The sequence below is a fragment of the Lissotriton vulgaris genome, chromosome 2_1, assembly GCF_964263255.1.
Source record: "Lissotriton vulgaris chromosome 2_1, aLisVul1.2, whole genome shotgun sequence".
NCBI lineage: Eukaryota > Metazoa > Chordata > Amphibia > Caudata > Salamandridae > Lissotriton > Lissotriton vulgaris.
Window position 1 is genome coordinate 837,055,287 of NC_141687.1, and position 21,296 is coordinate 837,076,582.

Here is a 21,296-nt window from a genome sequence, read left to right on the forward strand (position 1 = left end):
CACGGCTGACAAGTGGGTTCTTCAGATAGTCCCAAGGGTGCTACTCCCTCCTCTTCAACACTACCCCTCCCTCCATGCCTCCAGCTTACAACTGGCTGACAGAGAACCACCTGGCTTTGGTTCAAGAGGAAGTCATGACTTTTGGCAAAGGAAGTCATAGAGAGGATTCCGGTTCCAGAAGTAAGCTGTCATTGCTATTCCTGCTACTTTCTGGTCCGGAAGAAGCAAAAGTGCCTGAGGTCAATCCTAGATCTGCGAGCCCTCAACCGCATCCTCAAAAAGGAAAAGTTCAAGTTGCTCACACTAGGTTAGGGCTTGTCTGCCCTGGACGCAGGCGACTGGATGGTAGCGTTAGACTTGCAGGATGCCTATTTTCACATTCCCGTCTTCTCTGCCCATTGGTGCTACCTGCGGTTGACGGTAGGCCACGAGCACTTTCAGTTCACAATGCTCCCCTTTGGCCTTGCCAGCGCCCCTCGGATGTTTACCAAGGTGATGGGTATTTTTTCGGCTCATCTGTGCAGATCAGGTGTGCTGTTGAAGGCGAATTCGCCCCAGGCTGCCATCTCCCACCTCCAGACTATGGCGAACCTTCTGCATTCACTCGGGACCTCTATCAACGTGCCAAAGTCACACCTGACTAACTCTCAGACGCTTCTTTTCATTAGAGCGGTTCTGGATACGGTGCAATTTCAGGCCTATCCTCCCGTACAGCAAGTCCAGGATATTCAGGCTATGATACCATGTTTCTGCCTCTATCCTGGATTTCTGTGAGAATGACTCTAAGGCTGCTGGGCCTCCTGCACCTGCTAGTGACACATGCCAGATGGCATATGTGGGCTCTGCAGTGGGATTTGAAGTTAGTGTGCGCAGCATCGTGGGAATCTCGCCGACATGGTCCAGATCTCAGCGAGAACTGCACAGGACCTGCAGTGTTGGCTAACAGACTGCGATTGGGCCATAGGCTGACTCCCCTCCAATTAGTCACTCCTGGGATGGGGCAGCCACCTGGGAGAGGTGGAGATCAGAGGACTCCAGAATATACGTCAACTGCTTGAACTCAGAGCGATTCGCTTGGCATTGAAAGCCTTTCTTCCTTCAGTCAAGGGAAAGCTGGTTCAAGTGTTTACGGACAACACCATTGCCATTGGTACTGCAACAAACCGGGCGGGGTGGAGCCATGGACCCTTTGCCAAGAGGACCTGCGTCTCTGGACGAGGCTGGAATAGCAGGGCATTTCCTTGGTGGTGGTTCAACACCTGGCAGGTTCTCTGAATGCCAGGGCGGACAAACACTGCCGTCGATGTCTAGCTGATGATAAAAAAGTATCTCCATCCAGAGGTGGCGCAAAGTCTCTTTTACCAGTGGGGAGAGCCTTGGTTAGATCTGTTCTCCCCTGCTGAGAACACGCAGTGTCAGCAGTTTTTCGTGCTGGAGTTTCCAAGGCGGCACCTGTGCTGTGAAGCTTTTAGTCTCGAGTGGAGCTCAGGCCTTCTGTGTGCCTTTCTGCCAATAGCACTCCTATTCAGAGTGCTCAAGAAGATCAATAGCGACCGGGCCCAAGTCATTCTTGTGCTCCGTACTGGGCATGGAGAGTCTGGTATCCCGAGCTTCTCCAACTGAGCATCGATCCTCCGATCAGGCTGCCCCTTCGAGAGGATTTTCTGTTGCAGCAGCAGGGAAGGGTCCTCCACCCGAACCTGTCGAGACTGCGCCGCCTTGCGTTGAGATTGAGCAGCAGCAGTTGACATCATTCGATCTCCCTCCCGAAGTCTGTAATGGTATTTTGGCAAATGCAAAAACAACAGTTGATGGACAGAATGCAGAACAATGTCATACATTCACCCCAGTACAGTGATCTGGGCCTAAATCCATCGTTTTTTTGCTCACCAAGCCATTCCAGTTTGAACACAGCCATATGTAAATCAGTCTTGACCCTGTACCCTATGAGAACAGTCCAGCCCGAACTGCCAAGTCAGGTCCTCTCTTGACTGGAAACAAGCATCCTAGGACAGGTTTCGGGCTTTCAGCCCTCATCAGCCAGGATAGCTTGATTCCAGTGGCATGGAGAGCACGTTATTTAGGCAGCCCGCGTCCCTCTGTCCATGTATGCCTGACGGTGGCACAAATTTGTAAAATATTGTACAGAAAGATCTATTGATCCTCTTTCTGCTTCCCTCTCTCAAGTCCTTCTCTATATTTTGACTGTTGCCCAGCAGGGCTCTGCTCTGGGCACTCTTCTTGAGGCTGACAGACCAAACCACTTGATTTAAATCCCCTATTGTAACTAGATTTCTTACCAAAAGTGGTAACACCATTCTAACACGGGGCAATCTGTCACCTTGCCCACTTTCTACGCTCCTCTGCACTGCTCTACAGAAGAGCAGCAACTCCACCGTCTGGAACTAAAAAGGGCATTGTCATTCTACCTTGACTGCACAAAAGAGTTCCGGATGGACAACCAACTCTTCGTGGGGTATGTGGGAATGAAGAAGGGTTGTTCCGTGCAGAAAAAAACTCTTTTGTGGAGTTGTCCTTTGCATTGATATCTGCTACTGTCCAGCCAAAAAGCAGCCTTCAGATGGCTTAAGGGGTCATTCTACCAGAGCTAAGGCTGCTACCACAACAATACATTGTGGAGTTTCAGTCCTTGACATTTGGTAGGCAGCAATGTAGGCATCTGCATACCTTCAGCAAGCACTATTGCCTGGACAGTCAAGTCCGCAGGGACGGCCTTTCTGTCCTGTAGGACTTCCTGGTCTAAACTTGTCCACAGTCTCTCCTCCGGGGATGCTATTGCTTTTGTATCTATTCAAAGGTAAGGAATCTGCAGCTAGATGTCTCTATCAGATGGACAAGTTCTTACCTTCAGTAACGCCTTATCTGGTAGAGATATGATCTAGCTGCGGATTCCTTACTGACCCGCCCACACTTTGGACAGGTTTTTAGGATCAGGATCACGGCTGTGCCCTTTCAGGGCCCTAGTTATTCAAAACACACCAATGTCAGTGCACTTGATGACTCTGCGCTTCTGGCGTGGAAAGTCATGGAAGTAACTGACGTCAGAGTGCTGAGTTGGCACCTATATAGGTTACGCAGACATCCGAACGGCAGAGATGGTGTGGACGGCGTCACCAGAGCCGACCGGTGCTCAAGGATATTGATGGAAGAAAAATCTTCATGATCCAGTCTGGAGCTTGCGGCCTTCCAAGGTAAGGAATCTGTGGCTAGATCATGTCTCTACCGGATAAGGCGTTACAGAAGGTAAGTGACTTTTCCGTTAGGAAAGCTGCTATGCCTGCTGCCCACACACTAAGGGTTAAATGCATGATGAAGTCATGTAGACTTTGCCATACCAGTACTGTTTGTGGCTGACGTTCGTACATATCTTGTATGTGTACATATCTTGTATGTGTTTATATTAATGAGGGAAATCTTGCATACCTGCTTTCAATACTGTAACTTGTTTGTGTTAAGGAAGCGCTCCCTCTTGCTGGCTGCACTGTACTTGTTATTCACAGCTCTAGTAACACCTCATAGCAGGAAGTTTGCACATCTCAGTTTAAAGGGGGATGTTCGGAGGGGGACTATACGTGTATTATAAGGTTGATATGAAACAAAATGAATGAGTAAAAAGTGAAAACATCTTCTTGCCAAGAGAGAAATAAATAGAAACAAGGCCAGACCTAATTCCCTTTGCCAGTTCTAGTCAAGCTGGTGAGATTGTTACATAATTATTGAACGCTTATGCCATACAAATAAGATAACATGCTACCTAAATGTAAAAGCACATATTTGAAATAAAAATTGTAACTGAAGTAAAAATAATCATTGCATATAAATGTAATCAAACAGTGCTTACTAGCAGGCAGGCGGACTTCGAACATGAATGGAAACCCTTTTTAATTTTAAAGCACAACGAAGGAAAATGCGCTTCTTATTGGCTCACATTATAGGTACTATTGGCTTTGAAATAATGTAACTTGAAGGTAAATTTACACGTGTAGATTTACTTACGTGTAAATCTACTTTTGCACGTAGGCATAAATCTATACTTTTTTTGCTCAATCAGCAATTCAGTGTTACTTTACACCTTGGTATAGACTTGCATGTCCACACCCACTGAAACAAGGGGGTGAAGACATCTAAGACTGATTTTAAGAGTGTAAAGTTCTTACTAACTGAAAAGTTACAGGCAAATCATAAACAAAATGGCGATCTCCTTACGGTAAATTACACAAATAAATAAACTTTATTAATTCTTGAAAAATATAAACTTTAATTCAATATAAAATAAAAATGTAAATTAGAGTAATTATTTTTGACCAAGAACTGATAAAATGAAATGTTACAGCACATTAACTCGTCAAATGAAATGTTCATTAAATTATTAAATAGCCGAAATATGTTAATTTCTGAATATTATTTGTTAAAGGTAACACAGCCTCGCCCTCACTAGCATTTTAACATTTAATTGCCATCTAGTAAATTTAAGTAAGTTATGTTTGAAAGCTTTAAGTTTTTTTATTGAAAAAATATATATTACATTTACATTTAAATGTTAAACACTAAACACAATTATGTGACTATTTTAAAAGTCAAAATAACCATTATTTTAGCATAGCTTCCAGTGTGATACTATTGTCTATTGATGTGCATTGCTGTACCTGTGAGTGGCCATGGATGGTGCTAGACTTCCTCCAAGGCTGGTTTGGAGTACATTTTACGACTATTTTATGACGTCTGTAGTAACTTTAAAAGGGTAGCTTGTGAACAACAGTGGTCTTACTCTTTGTGAGTGGGTCATTGTATTGCATGTCCATCCTAAACTACTTCTTACTCCTCCCTAAACCCCTGCTATATATTGTAGTAAGTATCCCCCATTTTCCAGCCACTCCCCCCTTATCCTTCCTACATTTACTGCTAAGTATTAAGCTTACATGTATGCACATCTCCCCATGGAAAAGAGAGGATAGGTGGAGAGTTCCACCCATGGGTTTGTTAGTTGCATTTTGCAGCAAGAACTTTATGTACTACAAAATGCGGTTGTACTACAACTTCCGTTGTAAATACACACGGATGAAGAGAAAATACTGAAAGAGTGGAAAGAAGAAAGACATCGACAAAGTATAGTATTGGCCCACTGGTGCTGGCAGTGGAGTTCACTTCTTTAGGCATATGTGCACATGTGATATTAAATATCACTCGTAGTGGAAAAGAATGGAAAGGAATTGTGCACTCCTGCTATCATCGCTGATGCTGCACCTGATCTTGGCATGTAGATAATTTGCTTTGCTGCCATCTCTGCCTGCTCAAACCTGTTCTCTGAATGTGAGCAGTGTTTTCACTGCTCTGGTCTATGCTATGCTGGCTATGTGTGTAGTTGAATGAAACTTGCTCAGGTGCTGTCTGTGTTAAACCCTTCTATAGAATAAAAAAGGATTTTGGCTGCATTCTGTACCATAAATAAGTCACTTTAAATAGGAATTTATTCAGTCATTTTAAAGACCATAAAATGTAGTTATGCCTTTTAATCTCAGACTGCCTGTTTAGAGTCGGGGAAAGACTAATATTTTGCTCCCTCTGCCCATAGGATGTTCATCATGGGAATGGCACCCAACAGGCCTTCTATGGTGACTCCAGTGTGCTGTACATTTCACTCCACCGCTACGATGATGGCAACTTCTTTCCAGGCAGTGGCGCTCCTGATGAGGTAAGTAGGTTTGGGTCAGATCTTTGCATATTGTTTGTGAATTTTTGAATTTAGTAATATGCATAAATGATAATTGCCCCAGTATTGTAACTTTCATAGATTCCCATGCTTTTGTATCATTCCCAGAAAAACTTTGCCTAAGTACCTGCCCAGTGTTCTGGCCTCAGTGTATTGACGTATGCATTGGATTTTCAGACTGTCTTGATAAAGCCTTTAGAATTTTCACAATGACTCAATTATTTCTGAATCTGATCCTATACTCCTCAGAGCTGAATACAAAGCCCTCAATCAGGGTACCCTTCATGAGGTCATAGGATCCATTAAGTATCAGGAGCCTATCCCTACACTTTTCTGAGAACATTTCCCACTCCCACTGGATAGCACTCACAGCTCCCTGTGAACTTTTCAAACAAGCAGACTCTCTCAAATGCAATGAACCACTTAATGATATAATCTTTCTCAAAATATTTAGAGACCATTAATTTGGTGGATACCTGACTATGGTTACCCCCAACTTTTTGCCTGGTGTTTTGCTGGTTTTTCGACTTAGTTGACCTGGGACCCTGCTATTCAGGGCCCCAGGCCTACTGCTCTCTCTCTGTAAAAAAGATTCCATGTACCTTAGGTGCATATACCAATTGGTACTGGGCCACCTTATCAGACCCTGTAACTCAGGGCATAGGTGTACCCAGGGCCTACCAGGGGCTGCAGCATGTATTATGCCACCCCTGGCTGGCCATCTAAATCTTACACAACTGGCTGCACGACAGCTGGGGCAAGGTGGTGTAATCACCCTTTGCTTTAGATATAGTATACCTATATCTAACCCTAAAATGGACACATGTATTCTTATCAGTCACTCCTATGGCAGGCCTTAACCATCCTGAAGGCAGAGTGCTTGGAATCATGTGAGATGGTGCTCTGGCATGAGCTGAGCCCGTTTGCAGCTTGCGGAACCAAGTCCTAATAGCTGTTCCATGATAACGCATACCATATACTCTTAAGTGCATTATAATCCTCGCGGTTATATGCCAACTCTGGTATCGCTTTATCAAAACATGTCGAGTAAGGTGTCATACGAATTGGAATACTAACCCCTCGCCAATTCTGGCGACGGGGTTAGCATTCCACCCTTCTAGAGGGACAGGACATGTATGTAACTGTGAACCCCGGTTAAAGTTAACTCGAGCCTCAGCATCACAAAATGCATCACAAAATGGATGCTGCCACCACAGACACAAGTCTGACCTCCTGCTGCTGGGAGTCCTTCCAGCGAGGAGAGCTTGGACAAAGGGTTTCCTGTCAGGGGCGGTGCTAGCACCATCCCAGACAGGGTTTTGTGTATCCTGGGTAGGCAGGGCTGAATAGGAAGGTGACTGCAAGCGGCACCCCGGTGCTCACTATGCATAGGCCGGCTTGAACCAGTTCCAGGGGCACACCAGCCCCTGAGCTGGGGAAAGTCCGGCATGGGAGAGGGGTGTAACCACCCCCCTTCCTGGTCCCACCCATGGGCAGGACCTAGGCGCGTACCAGCCACTTTCTTTAGAATAAAGGTAGGAGCGGGGACCCTTCCAGATTAGATCATCTTTGAATCCTGAAACAACTTTCTACAAAAGGAACTCAAAACTTCTTAAGATTTCTCCCTTGTGACTAAGGAGTAGTCACCCTGCAGCAGCAGGCACCACCTAAGTATCTTGCGGTTTGCTGAAACGTCCTTCCTCCGGAACCAGACTGCCCAGCTCGACGAGACCCGGACTCCCTGCCCTCTCTGACCTCAACCTGCCTCTACAGCACAGCTGAGAACCGTAGGTGCGACGAGACCAGAGGACCCGGCGATCATCAGAACCAGCACGACACTGAACCAGCACGACCACCGAGGGACCCTCGAGTGGGTGCACTGGGGTAAGAGAAGCCCCAACCCCAAGCAGCACGAGCATCGAAGTCCAGCCCCCCAGCATCCACCAGATCTGCGTGGGGCCCTTTTGCTCCTGGGTTGCTGCTACGGTGTCCGGTCACTTGCCCGTCGGCTAATGACCCTCCAGACGACGACCTACGTTGTTTTCACCGCTGGTCTAGCTCCTCTAGACTGGCCCTAGTCTCCTCCTGAAGGGGACCTTCCTCGGACCCTCCTGGTCCACCCAAGACGCCATTTTGTGTCGCCACGTGTTCTTGCCGTAGCCAAGGCTTGTTGCCTCCTTCACCGGATCCAGCAGTGCCAGCAGCAGACATCCGACGTGGGACAGCTCGCAGACCTCCAGGCTGGTCGACATCAGCGCCCCTGGTCCGTGCAGCAGCAGAATCCAGTGTCACCTCTTCGCCTGGCTGAGTGACCTCGTCCGGTGCCATCCTGGTGCCCACCTAATCACTGGCTAGTGATTCAGAACTTGGTCCCCTCTGCTTACAGGTACTCTTCTTCAGCTGACCCAGTCCTTGGATCAGCCCAGAACATCTTCACTGGTCGCCTGCCAGCAACTTCCACTTCAGGCTCCTGGTTCATCAACGAGGATTCCCGACGACACTTGAACCCTATGCAGCCGCAGCCCCTGGGCTAGGTAAACCGAGTACCACGGTGCTCCAGCGTAGACCAACTCTCTAAGTGTCTAGATCCACTTTCGTTTTTGACCTACCTAGTCGGGTGCGCTAACACTAACTTTTCCATTTACTGGTATCCATAGACTTTGTCCCGCATTACGCGTGAGAGTTCCCACTCTGCACACGACGTCCCTAGGCCTCCTGCTTCTAATCTAAGGGTTCAGCATTGTAGGCCTAGCGTTTCTAAAGTCTCTGAGGGTAGTACTTACCTGCTAGTAATTTCGCATTCCACTTTTGTAGTATATGGTTTTCCGTGCCCCTCGGGCATTTGCGTAAATTGTGCGACTTTCAGTATTTCTTTAAGAGCTTTGTATTGTGCTAAGCGCCCTGTCCTCATAAAGAGTCCAGGGCTGTTGTGTTCTAAATAAATATCCTTTTATTTTTCATAACAACTTGTGTGGTGTTCTTTCACTTGGTGTTCAAGGGGTATATGTGATGGTATAACAACTGGCTTAACACGCTCTCTAGAGTTTAGCCTAAAGACTGCTCTTGTCCATGCTACTAGGATAGCTGGTCTATAAGGTTGACTTACAACCAATCATCAATAAGGGTCGTTTGGACTGATACATAGTGATCACTAGAATAGTGAGCACTGCATATCAGGCCAACTTCTCACATAGTGCACTCTGCCTTAGGGCTGTGAGGCCTGCTAGAGGGGTGACTTGCCAATGCCTTCAGGCAGTGGTGGCTGGTTTGGCACCTAGGTAGGGTGTCATGTCGACTTTGTCGTTTTCTCCCTCACAGGGGTATGCAAGCTGCAAGGGCAGTGGCATGGTCCCAGCGAGGGGAGTCCCAGCCCTCTTCAGCTCCCAGATCCTAGGTACCTAGGGTACTATTTACTAGGGGCTTACAGGGGGTAGTGGTACCAATTTGGGTTTTTGTTTTTAGGGAAGAAGCACTGGCACAAGGAACCTGGTTGGCAGGGACCCTGTGCAATACAATTGAAACCACATCAAAACCAGGCAAAAAGTGGGGGCTAACCATGCAAAAAGAGACACTTTTTCTCACAGTGACACTTGTTATTTACAGCTGGATTACAAAATATCTGAAGCCATCAATCGTCATTTCATAATGCTTGTTTCGATTCTCTTCCTTCAGTAAATGGTGCCTCTCCCTTGCTGTTCGATAAGACCTGCTTTTCATCCTATTTACAAAAAAAGGTCTTATACAGAAAATAGTAAAAATGGTGTGAATACAATGTCTTGTGACTCATTTTGAAACTTGTGATGTAGTGCTCTTTTTCCCTGTCTGTTTTTTTATTCTGCATGGCTTTGTAGCAGGTGTGTAATGCAGAGGCAAGAATATGGTTGCCACTCTGATCTGTCAGTCTGATCTATTGAAAGATTGTTCCTTCAGAGCCAGGTGTAGTGTGGAAAGAAGGAGAGTGCTATTGTTACATAATTAGAGCAGCCTCAAGCTTCAAAGGCAGAGAGAGGGAAGAACGCTACCGGTTGTGCCATCCTAAAACCAACTATGTTTATTTGCAGGTTGGCACCGGTGCTGCTGTCGGCTTCAATGTAAACATGGCATTTACTGGTGGTCTGGATCCTCCCATGGAAGATGCAGACTATTTAACTGCTTTCAGGTAAGGACTACATTTCTTCACCATATGTCATTTTGTCGTTATTTTCGTCATTAAATTGTGGTATTTTCTTTCAATCTTTACCCTCTTTTTTTTCTCTACCGGTTTTGAAATTTTAATTATCCAGTATTGGAGTATCTTTCATAGATTCACATGCCTGAATCATTCCCCGTCGTCGAGGCGGGAGTCCCACGGTAAAAATATATACAATAGCAGTGCCTAAAAATTTCTTGTAGTAGGCTGGAAAAGACTAAAAGGCCTAACATAATGCCAAAACTTAGCAGCCTATGTACCTCATTATGTAAAAAGACCTGAAATAGTAGCCTCAGCCAATCAGCTGTCCTCACCCTCTAGAACCTTCCCAACCCAGGCAGTTCTCCTCAGATTTTCACCGCACTTCGTGTGTAAGGGAGTCTCCCTGAGTGCCTACTCAGTTTTTGTCTCTTTTTTTCTTCAAAATGTCTGAAAAGAAGGCTCTTTTCAAGGCTTGTGGAACCTTTCATAAGAAGAGGGTCCATGTGGACGACCAGCAGTCCGACTGCATCTATTGTCTACACCCCTCACATGTTGTGAAGGATTGTAGAATTTGCCATACCTTCCCTACTAAAACTATCAGGGATAGAGAGGAAAGGGTTCTTTTATTTTTAAAATAATCTTCCACAGATGATGACAAGGCCTCTACCTCCAGCAAGAGAGCCAGATCCAGAGAGAGCTCTTCTCCTGAGAGGAAGAAAAAATCTAAACCCTCTCAGAGAGCCTTAGAACCCTCAAGGAGTACCTCGTCTCCATCAAGACCGTCCACTGCGAGTACAGCCCAGACTAAGACTGTTTCTCTGGTGTCTCCTCATCCTACTACTTTGACTTCTACCTCTTCAACTTCTTCTGCAACGGTCACCACTTCAGCTATTATTTCTGCTTTGGTGTCTGCAAAAATTTCGTCGTCGTCTATAAAGCCCTCGTCGACGGAAAGCCAATTGCTGTTGAAATCATCGTCGAAACAACAAGCCCGCCGACTACTGTTCCGTCGACGAAGACACCATCGACGGCCTCGTCCACGAAGGAGTCGTCGACGAAGCCACCATCGACTGCCTCGTCGGCGAAGACACCATCGACTGCCTCGTCCACGAAGGATTTGTCAATGAAGACACCTGCGACGAAGGATTCGTTGACGAAGACAACGTCGACAGCCACGTCGATGACAACATCATTGCCGACAGTACCGTTGACAACAGCTCCGTTGACGGTAAAACCATCAACAGTCCCGTCGACGGCAATTCCACTGACGACGCCGCATTCAATATCAAGCTCGTCGTCATCGTCTTCTACAAAAGCAACAGCATCAGCTCAACTGTTGGTCAGCACACCTCCAACGAGAGTGCAGTATACCTGTTTCCAAATGAAAACTTATCAAAGACAGGACTACTCTCACATTTCACCACTTTTACCATCACACATTTTGGAGACCTATGTGGAGGATGATTTTGATGACGAAGAAGAGGATGAATGCCCTTTTGGGGTTGCCCGTCACCCTTCACAATTGAATATTAAGTATTAAGAGGAGGAGGACGACGATGAGCAAGAGCATCACGGCCACGTGGACTTTTCAACGCCATATCATTCGCACCATACAAGAGCTCCACGTTCAGAGGACTCAAGTCATCTGCCACCTACTTTGATACAAGACTTACAAGCAATGTTGGCAGACTATCGCCAGAGATTTCCTCCAACTCCAGTCGCACCATTTGTGCCGCCTGTGCCAGTTGAACTGCCAAGGCCTCCTTCACCGCAAGCTCCTTTGTCGCCAAGGCAGGATGCAAACCCTACACCCCAAGGTGACACGGATGCCTCTTCTTATGAAGAGGATGATGGCAGTGAAGAGGGCGAGTTGCCCGATGTTACACCTACGGATCCGTGGGATGATTGTCATTCCCATGCCTTCACCGCCTACACCGCGCCCGTCAGATTCTCCGCCTGAGGATATTGGCGGATTTCATAACATTATGCAACGTGCGGCTACCAGGTTTGAATTGCCTGTCACAGTGGAGCAGTCTGACTGCTTTTTGCATGACTTTAAGGAGCGATATCGGAAGATTACCAGGGTTATCCCAATTATTGACTACATATGGAAGGAGGGCCTCAACATCATGAAGACACCCGCTTCCATTCCTGCAGTCCTTCCAAGAATTGAGAAGAAGTATCGGCCGGACTCGGTCATATCTCAAGCGGCACAACAGAGGTCCAAGAACCCTTCAGCTCCGATTTCAACGCCACCTGACAAGGAAGGCAGGAGACTGGATGCAATAGGGAAAAAGTTCTCGGCAAACGCAGCAGCCTCAATCAAGGCAGCTAATTCTTTAGCAATTATGGCCCGTTATGACAGACAAATGTGGTCAGATCTGTCAGAATTCCCCGATCTGATCCCGGAGGATCGCCAACAGGAGGCCCGCAAAATCGTGCTTGAGGGAGAAAGGGCAGCATCGGAGATCATTGATTGCGCCCTTGATATATCTAACACCTGTTGGACAGGCCCCAGGAAGGGCTCGCTCCTCCCCGCATGACAGAGCCCGGACATCGGCTCTCCAGGTGCTACCACCAGAAGCAACCCGTCCCCTACGGGACGCCTGCCCCCGAACATCTCTGTATCACTGGCCCGGGCCACCGTCAGCACCATTGCCCGGGCCCAGCCGCCATCTTGGACACTGCACCACGAGGCCGCGTGGCCTCAGCTCGACCCCAACCCTGGGCCTGGCCAGGCCCCGACATCCCGGCACCACCATCCACCCAGGAGGTGAACGGACCTCTTGGCAGGTCAATGGGAGAGAGGAGTGTCGATGGCTCTCCCCCGCCAGGTGCCGATCGCCCCCAGCCTCCCCGGGCGCTGGCTCCGCCCCCCTGCTGGGTGTCTGGACTCCCTCATCCCGGACCTCCCGACCTCCAAGTGCGAGGGTCCGGACATCAAAGGGCGCCAGACCTATAACTGAGGCAGCTCCAGAGCAGGAAGGCAGTTGTATCCTGGAGTCGAGAGACACCGTGAAGAACTCATCCTTGACGGACTGCTGGCGCTGCCACAGCCCTGCCCTGTGAACTGTCGTCCTGCCTGCTGGCGCTGCCGCGAACTTCTGCAACCTTCATCCTCGTAGGGACCTGCTGGCGCTGCCGCGGCCCTTTGCAACCTACGTCCTCGTCGGGACCTGCTGGCGCTGCCGCGGCCCCCTTGCAACCACCATCTTCGTTGGGACCTGCTGGCGCTGCCGCGGCCCGTTGCTACCTACGACCTCCTCGGGACCTGCTGGCGCTGCCGCGGCCCGACCTTCCAGAACGCCGAGCTCGAGGATTGTGAGCTACCATCATTCCATCTCAATACCAGCTTGGTAACCAGACTGCCCCGCTACCCCCTTTCCCTGCCAGAGACTAGGATTGAGAGGATCCTCGTATCCGGATCTCCCTGTACCGTATTACCTTACTTCAAGAGCTGCATATAAAAAGCGTAAACCCTATCTTTGTGTGGTGTCCATCTGTGGGGGGGAAGTTACTCGTCTGTACGATCGCTAGGAGACGGCTCTCCCCGGAGGCCTCTCCCCTTGTCCTCGGCCGACCCTCCAGGTCCCGTCTAACATTGGTGGCCAGCGGCGCGATCCGAACCAACGCGTAATCGTACAGAGAGTAACTCACCCCACGACTAAACCACAATGACAACCAAAGAGAGCGGATCCACAGAGAAATTCCAGATGGAAAAACTAGAAGAGTACAGCCATCGAGAGCTAAAACAATTTTGCATAGAACTAGGCATTGCTACCACCGGTCTGAGCACGAAAGAGGACTTCAAGCACGCCCTAGAATCTTGGGCAGAAACCGCCAGACCCCGGGACCAAAACGTCAAAGCACCAGAGACAAACACCACTCCGATCGAAGAAAGAAGAGTGGGTCTCTCCCGGGAAGAGATCCAGGAACGAGAAAAAAGCAGACTCCACGAATTAGAGTTGGCACGGCTCAAGTTGGACGGAGAGCTGTGCTTTGCAGAACAAAAGATAAACTTAGAACACTTACGGCTCCGAGAGGAGCGGGAAGAAAAGCAAAGACAAAGAGAACTCGAAGAGAAAAGACTGGCATACGAACACGAGCGCAAGCTCGCAGAGATAGAAATGCGGAAACAGAACAAAGAACTAGGGGTACCCGAGCAACCGCGCACCCCAGGCGCTACAGAACCAAAGGTCCACATCCCTAAAGATGTCGTCCGAGAATGTTATCGGAACGACGACATACAACAGTGGTTCAAGGCCTACGAGATCGCCATGACCTCCCACCGGATCGATCGAAGTGACTGGGGAGCCGGTCTATGGGGGAGGTTCTTCAATGAAGGCCGCAATGCCCTGCTACAGCTCCCGGACCATCAGATGACGTCCTATGACCACATGAAGGCCGCTCTCCTCACTCGATATGGGCTCACGCCCGAGATGTACCGCCAGAGGTTCCGCGACTGCACACGGATCCCGGGTACGACTTGGGTAGAATATGTGAACTATTTCAGCCGAGCCTTCGAGGGATGGATAAAGGGGAGCCACGTAACTACTTACGAGCAACTATTCAACCTCATTGTGTGGGAGCACCTCTCCAACAACTGCTTTGTCGAGCTCAGGCAGCACCTCCTCGACAGTAAATTGACTGAACCTCGGCGGCTCGCCGCTGAGGCTGACCGATGGGAAAGCACCCGAGTGGCCCGGAGTGGGCCAAACGAACAGAACAGAACCAACCAAGGTCACCATCGTCCCCGAGGAGGAGGAGGAGGCCAGGGCCGGGGCAGAGATGCCGTCCCGGCAGCTCCCGCCAATACCACCCCGCCCCCGGCCGGTCGGGGAAACCCCCCGTTGCGCCCAGGATTCCGAGCCAACGTTACTTGCCACCGGTGCCAGCGCATCGGCCGCTATGCCAGCGACCCGAACTGCCCAAAGAACCAGACTCCCGGGCCCCGCCAGGTCGCTGCCGCCGCCCTAGGAGAAGAGCAAATCTCCGAAGAGCATGAAGAGTACGAGCAGGAGCAGCCCGAGTGGGAACCTGCCGCCATGGTCCTAGCTTGCCTAGGGGGAAGAGACATGATCCTGCGGGTCCCCCTACCCGCCAACACCAGAAAATACAGCCAGTGGGTGAACATAAATGGGCGCAAGGCCGAAGCCCTGCGTGACACGGGGGCCAGTGTGACGGCTGTCTGCTGTCACCTTGTGACCCCCGAACAAATCCTGCCAAACGTTCTCTGCCCCGTCCGATCGGCCGACAATTCTGAGAGCCTGTGTCGGATGGCCTGCGTCCCCTTCGAATGGGGAGGAGTGTCCGGCATGCTAAAAGTGACTGTCCGCGATGATGCCCCCGTGGACTGCCTCCTGGGGAACGATCTCGAGAGTTCCCCGTGGGCGGCCGTTGAAAGAAGAGAGCACCTGGGGATGTTGGGCCTCCCGGACTGGGCGTGCGTAACAACCCGGTCCATGGCCGCCCGCGCCATCCCCAGACCCGAAGAACCCGAATGGCCAGCACCTCCTCCCCCGATCACTCCAGAGGAAGACACCGTCCATACTGACCCTCCAGAACAAACCCAGGAAGGGCCCGCTCCGCCCCAAGACCTTCCAGACCTGGCTCAGTGGCGTCAAGAGGGGGGGCCCACCCAGGAACAATTCCGGCAGGAGCAAAGACCTGTCCCTCCCTCAAGGGACTCCGACAGCAAGCACTCGCCCAGAGCGCAGGAGACACCGCAGGGGCCCACTGGATCTATTGGGACAATGACCTACTGTACAGCGAGCAAAGAATCGCGGAATTGGGGGCCAGTCGGGTGCTGGTGGTGCCCCTCCGCTTCAGAGACTTCCTTTTGAACTTGGCACATGATGTCCCCCTGGCTGGGCACCTGGGGCAAGACAAAACCTACAACCGCCTGGTAACCCACTTTTACTGGCCAACGATGCGAAATGACGTCTCCAACCACTGCCGGGCCTGCCCCACCTGCCAGGCCAGCGGAAAGAGCGGCCGAAAACTCAAGGCACCCCTGCAACCATTCCCCGTCGTCACCACCCCGTTCGAAAGGGTGGGAATAGACATTGTGGGGCCCCTGGACCCCCGAACAGCACAAGGGCACCGATTCATCCTGGTCCTGGTGGACCACGCCACCCGCTATCCCGAGGCCGTGTCCCTTCGAACTGTGACAGCACCAGTGGTAGGCCGAGCCTTGATGGGGATCTTCTCTCGAGTGGGCTTCCCCCGGGAGGTCATCAGCGACAGGGGCACGAACTTTATTTCCAAATATATGAAATCCCTCTGGCAGCAGTGCGGAGTCACCTACCGATTCACAACCCCCTATCACCCGCAAGGAAACGGACTGGTCGAGCGGTTCAACCGCACTCTTAAGGGGATGATCATGGGGCTGGAGGAACCCCTACGCCGCCAGTGGGACGTGCTACTCCCGTGCCTCCTCTTCGCCTACCGAGAAGTCCCCCAGAAGTCCCTCGGCTTCAGCCCCTTCGACACCCTGTCCGAGGGCCCCTCAGCCTAGTTAAAGAAGAATGGGAAATGGCCCCCCTGAAAACCCCTCCAGACGTCTATAAGTACCTCCTGACCCTCCGCAATCAGACCAGGCGATTCAGGGAGATCGCTAAAGCCAATCACGAGGCCAGTCAGGAGGACATGAAGAAATGGTACGATCAACATGCCTCCTCCATCGAGTTCGAGCCTGGTCAGCAGGTATGGGTGATGTCCCCCATCTAGCCTTGTGCCTTGCAAGACAAATGGACAGGACCCTTCAAGGTGGTCGAACGCAAGGGCCCTGTCACCTATCTCATGGACCTGGAATCCCCCCGGAACCGCCTCCGGGTCCTCCACGCCAACAGACTCAAACCACACTTCGTGCGCTCGGAGCTCAGCCTGCTAATGGCTACAGACAGTGGGGCGGAAGAAGACTCCGAGCCCCTCCCTGACCTACTGAGGACCCGTGAAAAAGATGGTTCAGTGGACGGGGTCCGACTCTCCGATGCCCTGACCCCGGAGCAGCGCCAAGACTGTCGGGCCCTCCTGCTGCAATTTGCAAACCTGTTTTCCCTCACCCCCGGAGTCACCCCCTGGTGCCTTCACGACGTGGACACTGGGGACAGTCCCCCTATCCGACACCGGGCGTACCGAGTACCAGATCGGGTGCGCGCCTGCATCCAAGAAGAAGTCTCCAAAATGCTCACATTCGGAGTAATCGAGCCCTCAGACAGCCCCTGGGCCAGCCCAGTCGTACTGGTCCCCAAAGCGGCTGCCCCGGGCACCACCCCCGAGCTCCGATTCTGCGTCGACTATCGGGGTCTGAACGCTGTCACCCGGACCGACGCTCATCCCATCCCCCGAGCACATGAACTGGTTGACCGCATGGGGGCTGCCCGCTACCTAAGAATCTTCGACCTGACAGCGGGCTACTGGCAGATCGGCCTCACCCCCAGGGCCCAAGAACGATCCGCTTTCTCCACCCCGGATGGACACTACCATTTCAAAGTGATGCCATTCGGCATGAAAAACGCTCCAGCCACTTTTCAACGACTGGTGAACCAGGTATTGGCGGGCCTCGAAGAATTCAGCGCCGCCTACCTGGACGATATCGCGGTATACAGCCGCCACTGGTCAGACCACCTCCACCACCTCCGAGAGGTCCTGCAGGCCCTTCAACGAGCCGGCCTCACAATCAAGGCCAGCAAGTGCCAAATTGACCAGGGGTCCGTGACCTACCTCGGGCACCAAGTGGGGAGCGGTCTGGTGGCCCCTCTCCAGCTCAAGATCGCTGCCATCCAGTCCTGGCAGCCCCCCGTCACCCAAACCGAGGTCCGAGCCTTCTTGGGGCTCACCGGATACTACCGGCGGTTTGTGAAGGACTATGGCAGCATTGTGGGGCCCCTCACGGAACTCACATCCAAGAAACACCCAAAAACAGTCAACTGGACCCCAGACTGTCAAGCGGCCTTCGAGAAGCTGAAGGCCGCCATGTGCACCGCCCCTGTGCTCCAGGCCCCCGACTACAGCCGTGAGTTCATCGTCCAGACTGATGCCTCAGACCATGGCATTGGGGCCGTCCTCTCCCAACTGAATCCCGAGGGAGTCGACCAACCAGTGGCCTTCATCAGCCGACGCCTGCTGGCCCGAGAACAACGCTGGAGTACCATCGAGCGGGAGGCCTTTGCAGTAGTGTGGGCCCTCAAGAAGCTCCGACCCTACCTTTTCGGTACCCACTTTCGGGTACAAACAGATCATCGCCCCCTGCAATGGTTAATGCAGATGCGGGGGGAGAACCCCAAACTGTTGCGATGCTCCATCTCCATGCAGGGGATGGACTTCACTGTGGAGCATCGCCCTGGCCAAGACCACGCCAACGCGGATGGCCTGTCCCGCTTTTTCCGCCTCGACGAGGAGAGTCCCCAAGAGGATGGGTGACGCTCCCCGCCTTCAGCTGGGGGGGACGCATGTTGGACAGGCCCCAGGAAGGGCTCGCTCCCTCCCCGCATGACAGAGCCAGGACATCGGCTCTCCAGGTGCTACCACCAGAAGCAACCCGCAACCCGTCCCCTACGGGACGCCTGCCCCCGAACATCTCTGTATCACTGGCCCGGGCCACCGTCAGCACCATTGCCCGGCCCCAGCCGCCATCTTGGACACTGCACCACGAGGCCGCGTGGCCTCAGCTCGACCCCAACGCTGGGCCTGGCCAGGCCCCGACATCCCGGCACCACCATCCACCCAGGAGGTGAACGGACCACTTGGCAGGTCAATGGGAGAGAGGAGTGTCGGTGGCTCTCCCCCGCCAGGTGCCGATCGCCCCCAGCCTCCCCGGGCGCTGGCTCCGCCCCCCTGCTGGGTGTCTGGACTCCCTCATCCCGGACCTCCCGACCGCCAAGTGCGAGGGTCCGGACATCAAAGGGCACCAGACCTATAACTGAGGCAGCTCCAGAGCAGGAAGGCAGTTGTATCCTGGAGTCGAGAGACACCGTGAAGAACTCATCCTTGACGGACTGCTGGCGCTGCCACAGCCCTGCCCTGTGAACTGTCGTCCTGCCTGCTGGCGCTGCCGCGGCCTTCTGCAACCTTCATCCTCGTAGGGACCTGCTGGCGCTGCCGCGGCCCTTTGCAACCTACGTCCTCGTCGGGACCTGCTGGCGCTGCCGCGGCCCCCTTGCAACCACCATCTTCGTTGGGACCTGTTGGCGCTGCCGCGGCCCGTTGCTACCTACGACCTCCTCTGGACCTGCTGGCGCTGCCGCGGCCCGACCTTCCAGAACGCCGAGCTCGAGGATTGTGAGCTACCATCATTCCATCTCAATACCAGCTTGGTAACCAGACTGTCCCACTACCCCCTTTCCCTGCCAGAGACTAGAATTGAGAGGATCCTCGTATCCGGATCTCCCTGTACCGTATTACCTTACTTCAAGAGCTGCATATAAAAAGCGTAAACCCTATCTTTGTGTGGTGTCCATCTGTGGGGGGGAAGTTACTCGTCTGTACGATCGCTAGGAGACGGCTCTCCCCGGAGGCCTCTCCCCTTGTCCTCGGCCGACCCTCCAGGTCCCGTCTAACAACACCAATTTTAGGCAATTGGCGGGAGCAGCAGTCCTCAGGCATCAGGGTTGGCTCAAGGCTACCTCCTTCAGACCTGAGGTCCAAACGAAGATTTTGGACATGGCGTACAATGGGGACTCGCTCTTTGGCAAGCACATCGATGATGCTTTGCTGGCTATCAAAACGGATACGGACACTCTCAAATCACTAGGTACCCTACAATACAGGAGAGGATCCTTTAGAGGGACAAGGGGCCGTGGTTACTCCTCCAGGGGAAATTATTCCAACCAGCAAAATCGACAGTACCAGTCTCAGTACAAGCAACGTACTATCAATCATCCTACAGACAGCCTGCCTCTGGTAGTTTCTCTCGTCAGGGAGGGAAACGGCATTCAAACTATCAAGGGCGCGATTCCAACAAGCGCCAATGAGCTTTGCCGGACGTCAGTCATTCATCCTCCCCTGCCCGTGGGCGCCAAGATTTCCGCCATTTACCAACAGTGGCGGAGCATAACTTCGGATCAGTGGGTCCTGGATCTTGTCAGGAATGGACACACACTGGAGTTTTTGCAAAGACCACCAACAGTGCTGCCCAGGGGTCCCCCTCCCCCTCGTCTTCACTTATTGTTGAAAGAGGCCTTAAAGATGCTACACAAGAATGCGATAGAACGAGTTCCCTCCACTCAGAAAGGGAGAGGATTTTATTCTCGCTTCTTCCTTGTAGAGAAAAATTCAGGAGAGTGGCGGGCAATTTTGGATCAGCGCAAACTCAACAAATATCTGAAAAAACAGAGTTTTCGCATGGTAACACTACAAGATATTCTGAATTGTCTCAATAAAGGGGACTTTATGGCTTCTCTGGACCTGGAAGACGCCTACTTCCACATCCCTATTCATCCAAAACACCTCAAATACCTGAGGTTTGTAGTGGCTGGCGTCCACTTTCAATTCAAGGTGCTCCCATTCGGCCTGAAATCAGCACCGAGGATATTTACCAAGTGGTTAGCCCCGGTAGCAGCCATGCTGAGATCACAGGGAATACAAGTTTTCCCGTACCTCGACGACTGGCTCCTAAAAGGACCATCGAAGAACTCCACAAAGGAAGCGGTCAAGAGTTCCCTCTCTCTGTTCTCCAATCTGGGACTGACCCTCAATGCAAACAAATCTCAGCTCCAACCCCGGCAGGAATTAACCTTTCTGGGAGCGGTATTGGACACATGCCAGTGCAAGGCGTTCTTGACTCAAGAGCGGCAAACCAAACTGTTAAACCTGGCAAAACAAATATTTGCTAGAAGGTCTCTTTCGGTCCAAACATTTGCTTCTCTTCTAGGGATGCACTCATCTGCAATCAGTCTCATCCCCATGGCGAGACTCCGAATGGGGCCACTGCAGGAAGAATTACATTGGCAGTGGAAGCAAGCGGACGGGTCGTTCGACGACTGCATAAAAGTAACATCCAAGATAAAGCAAGCTCTTCTTTGGTGGTCGAAGAAACACAATTTGTCACCAGGCCTCACATTTCTCCACGACATACCAGAGTTCACCCTGACAACAGATGCTTCCATGGAAGGTTGAGGTCGTCACCTCCAGGACCTTCAGATTCAAGGGCGGTGGTCTCATCAGTATCAGCAGAAACATATCAACAGCCTGGAGGTGAGAGCTATCTTTCTGTCCCTGCAAGCCTTCCTTCCACGGATTGCGAATTAGTCAGTCCTGGTGCGCACAGACAATACCACCAGCATGTATTATATAAACCAACAAGGGGAACAAAATCTCTCTCCCTCTCGCTGGAAGCTCAAGAGATGTGGGAGTGGGTCATACACCAAGGCATATCTCTCAGAGCAGACCATG

At 51.5% G+C, this 21,296-nt stretch overlaps 1 protein-coding gene across 4 annotated transcripts in view; it reads left to right on the forward strand.

Annotated features, from left to right (window-relative positions):
- HDAC4 (histone deacetylase 4) overlaps positions 1-21,296 on the forward strand; it is a 1,308,595-nt gene that overhangs the window by 1,116,811 nt on the left and 170,488 nt on the right. For all 4 annotated transcript variants that reach the window (XM_086956254.1, XM_086956256.1, XM_086956255.1 and 1 more), the window contains 2 exons: positions 5,594-5,713; positions 9,793-9,890. In XM_086956254.1, coding sequence (XP_086812380.1) covers positions 5,594-5,713; positions 9,793-9,890 — 218 coding nt within the window. The remainder of the gene's footprint in view (positions 1-5,593; positions 5,714-9,792; positions 9,891-21,296) is intronic.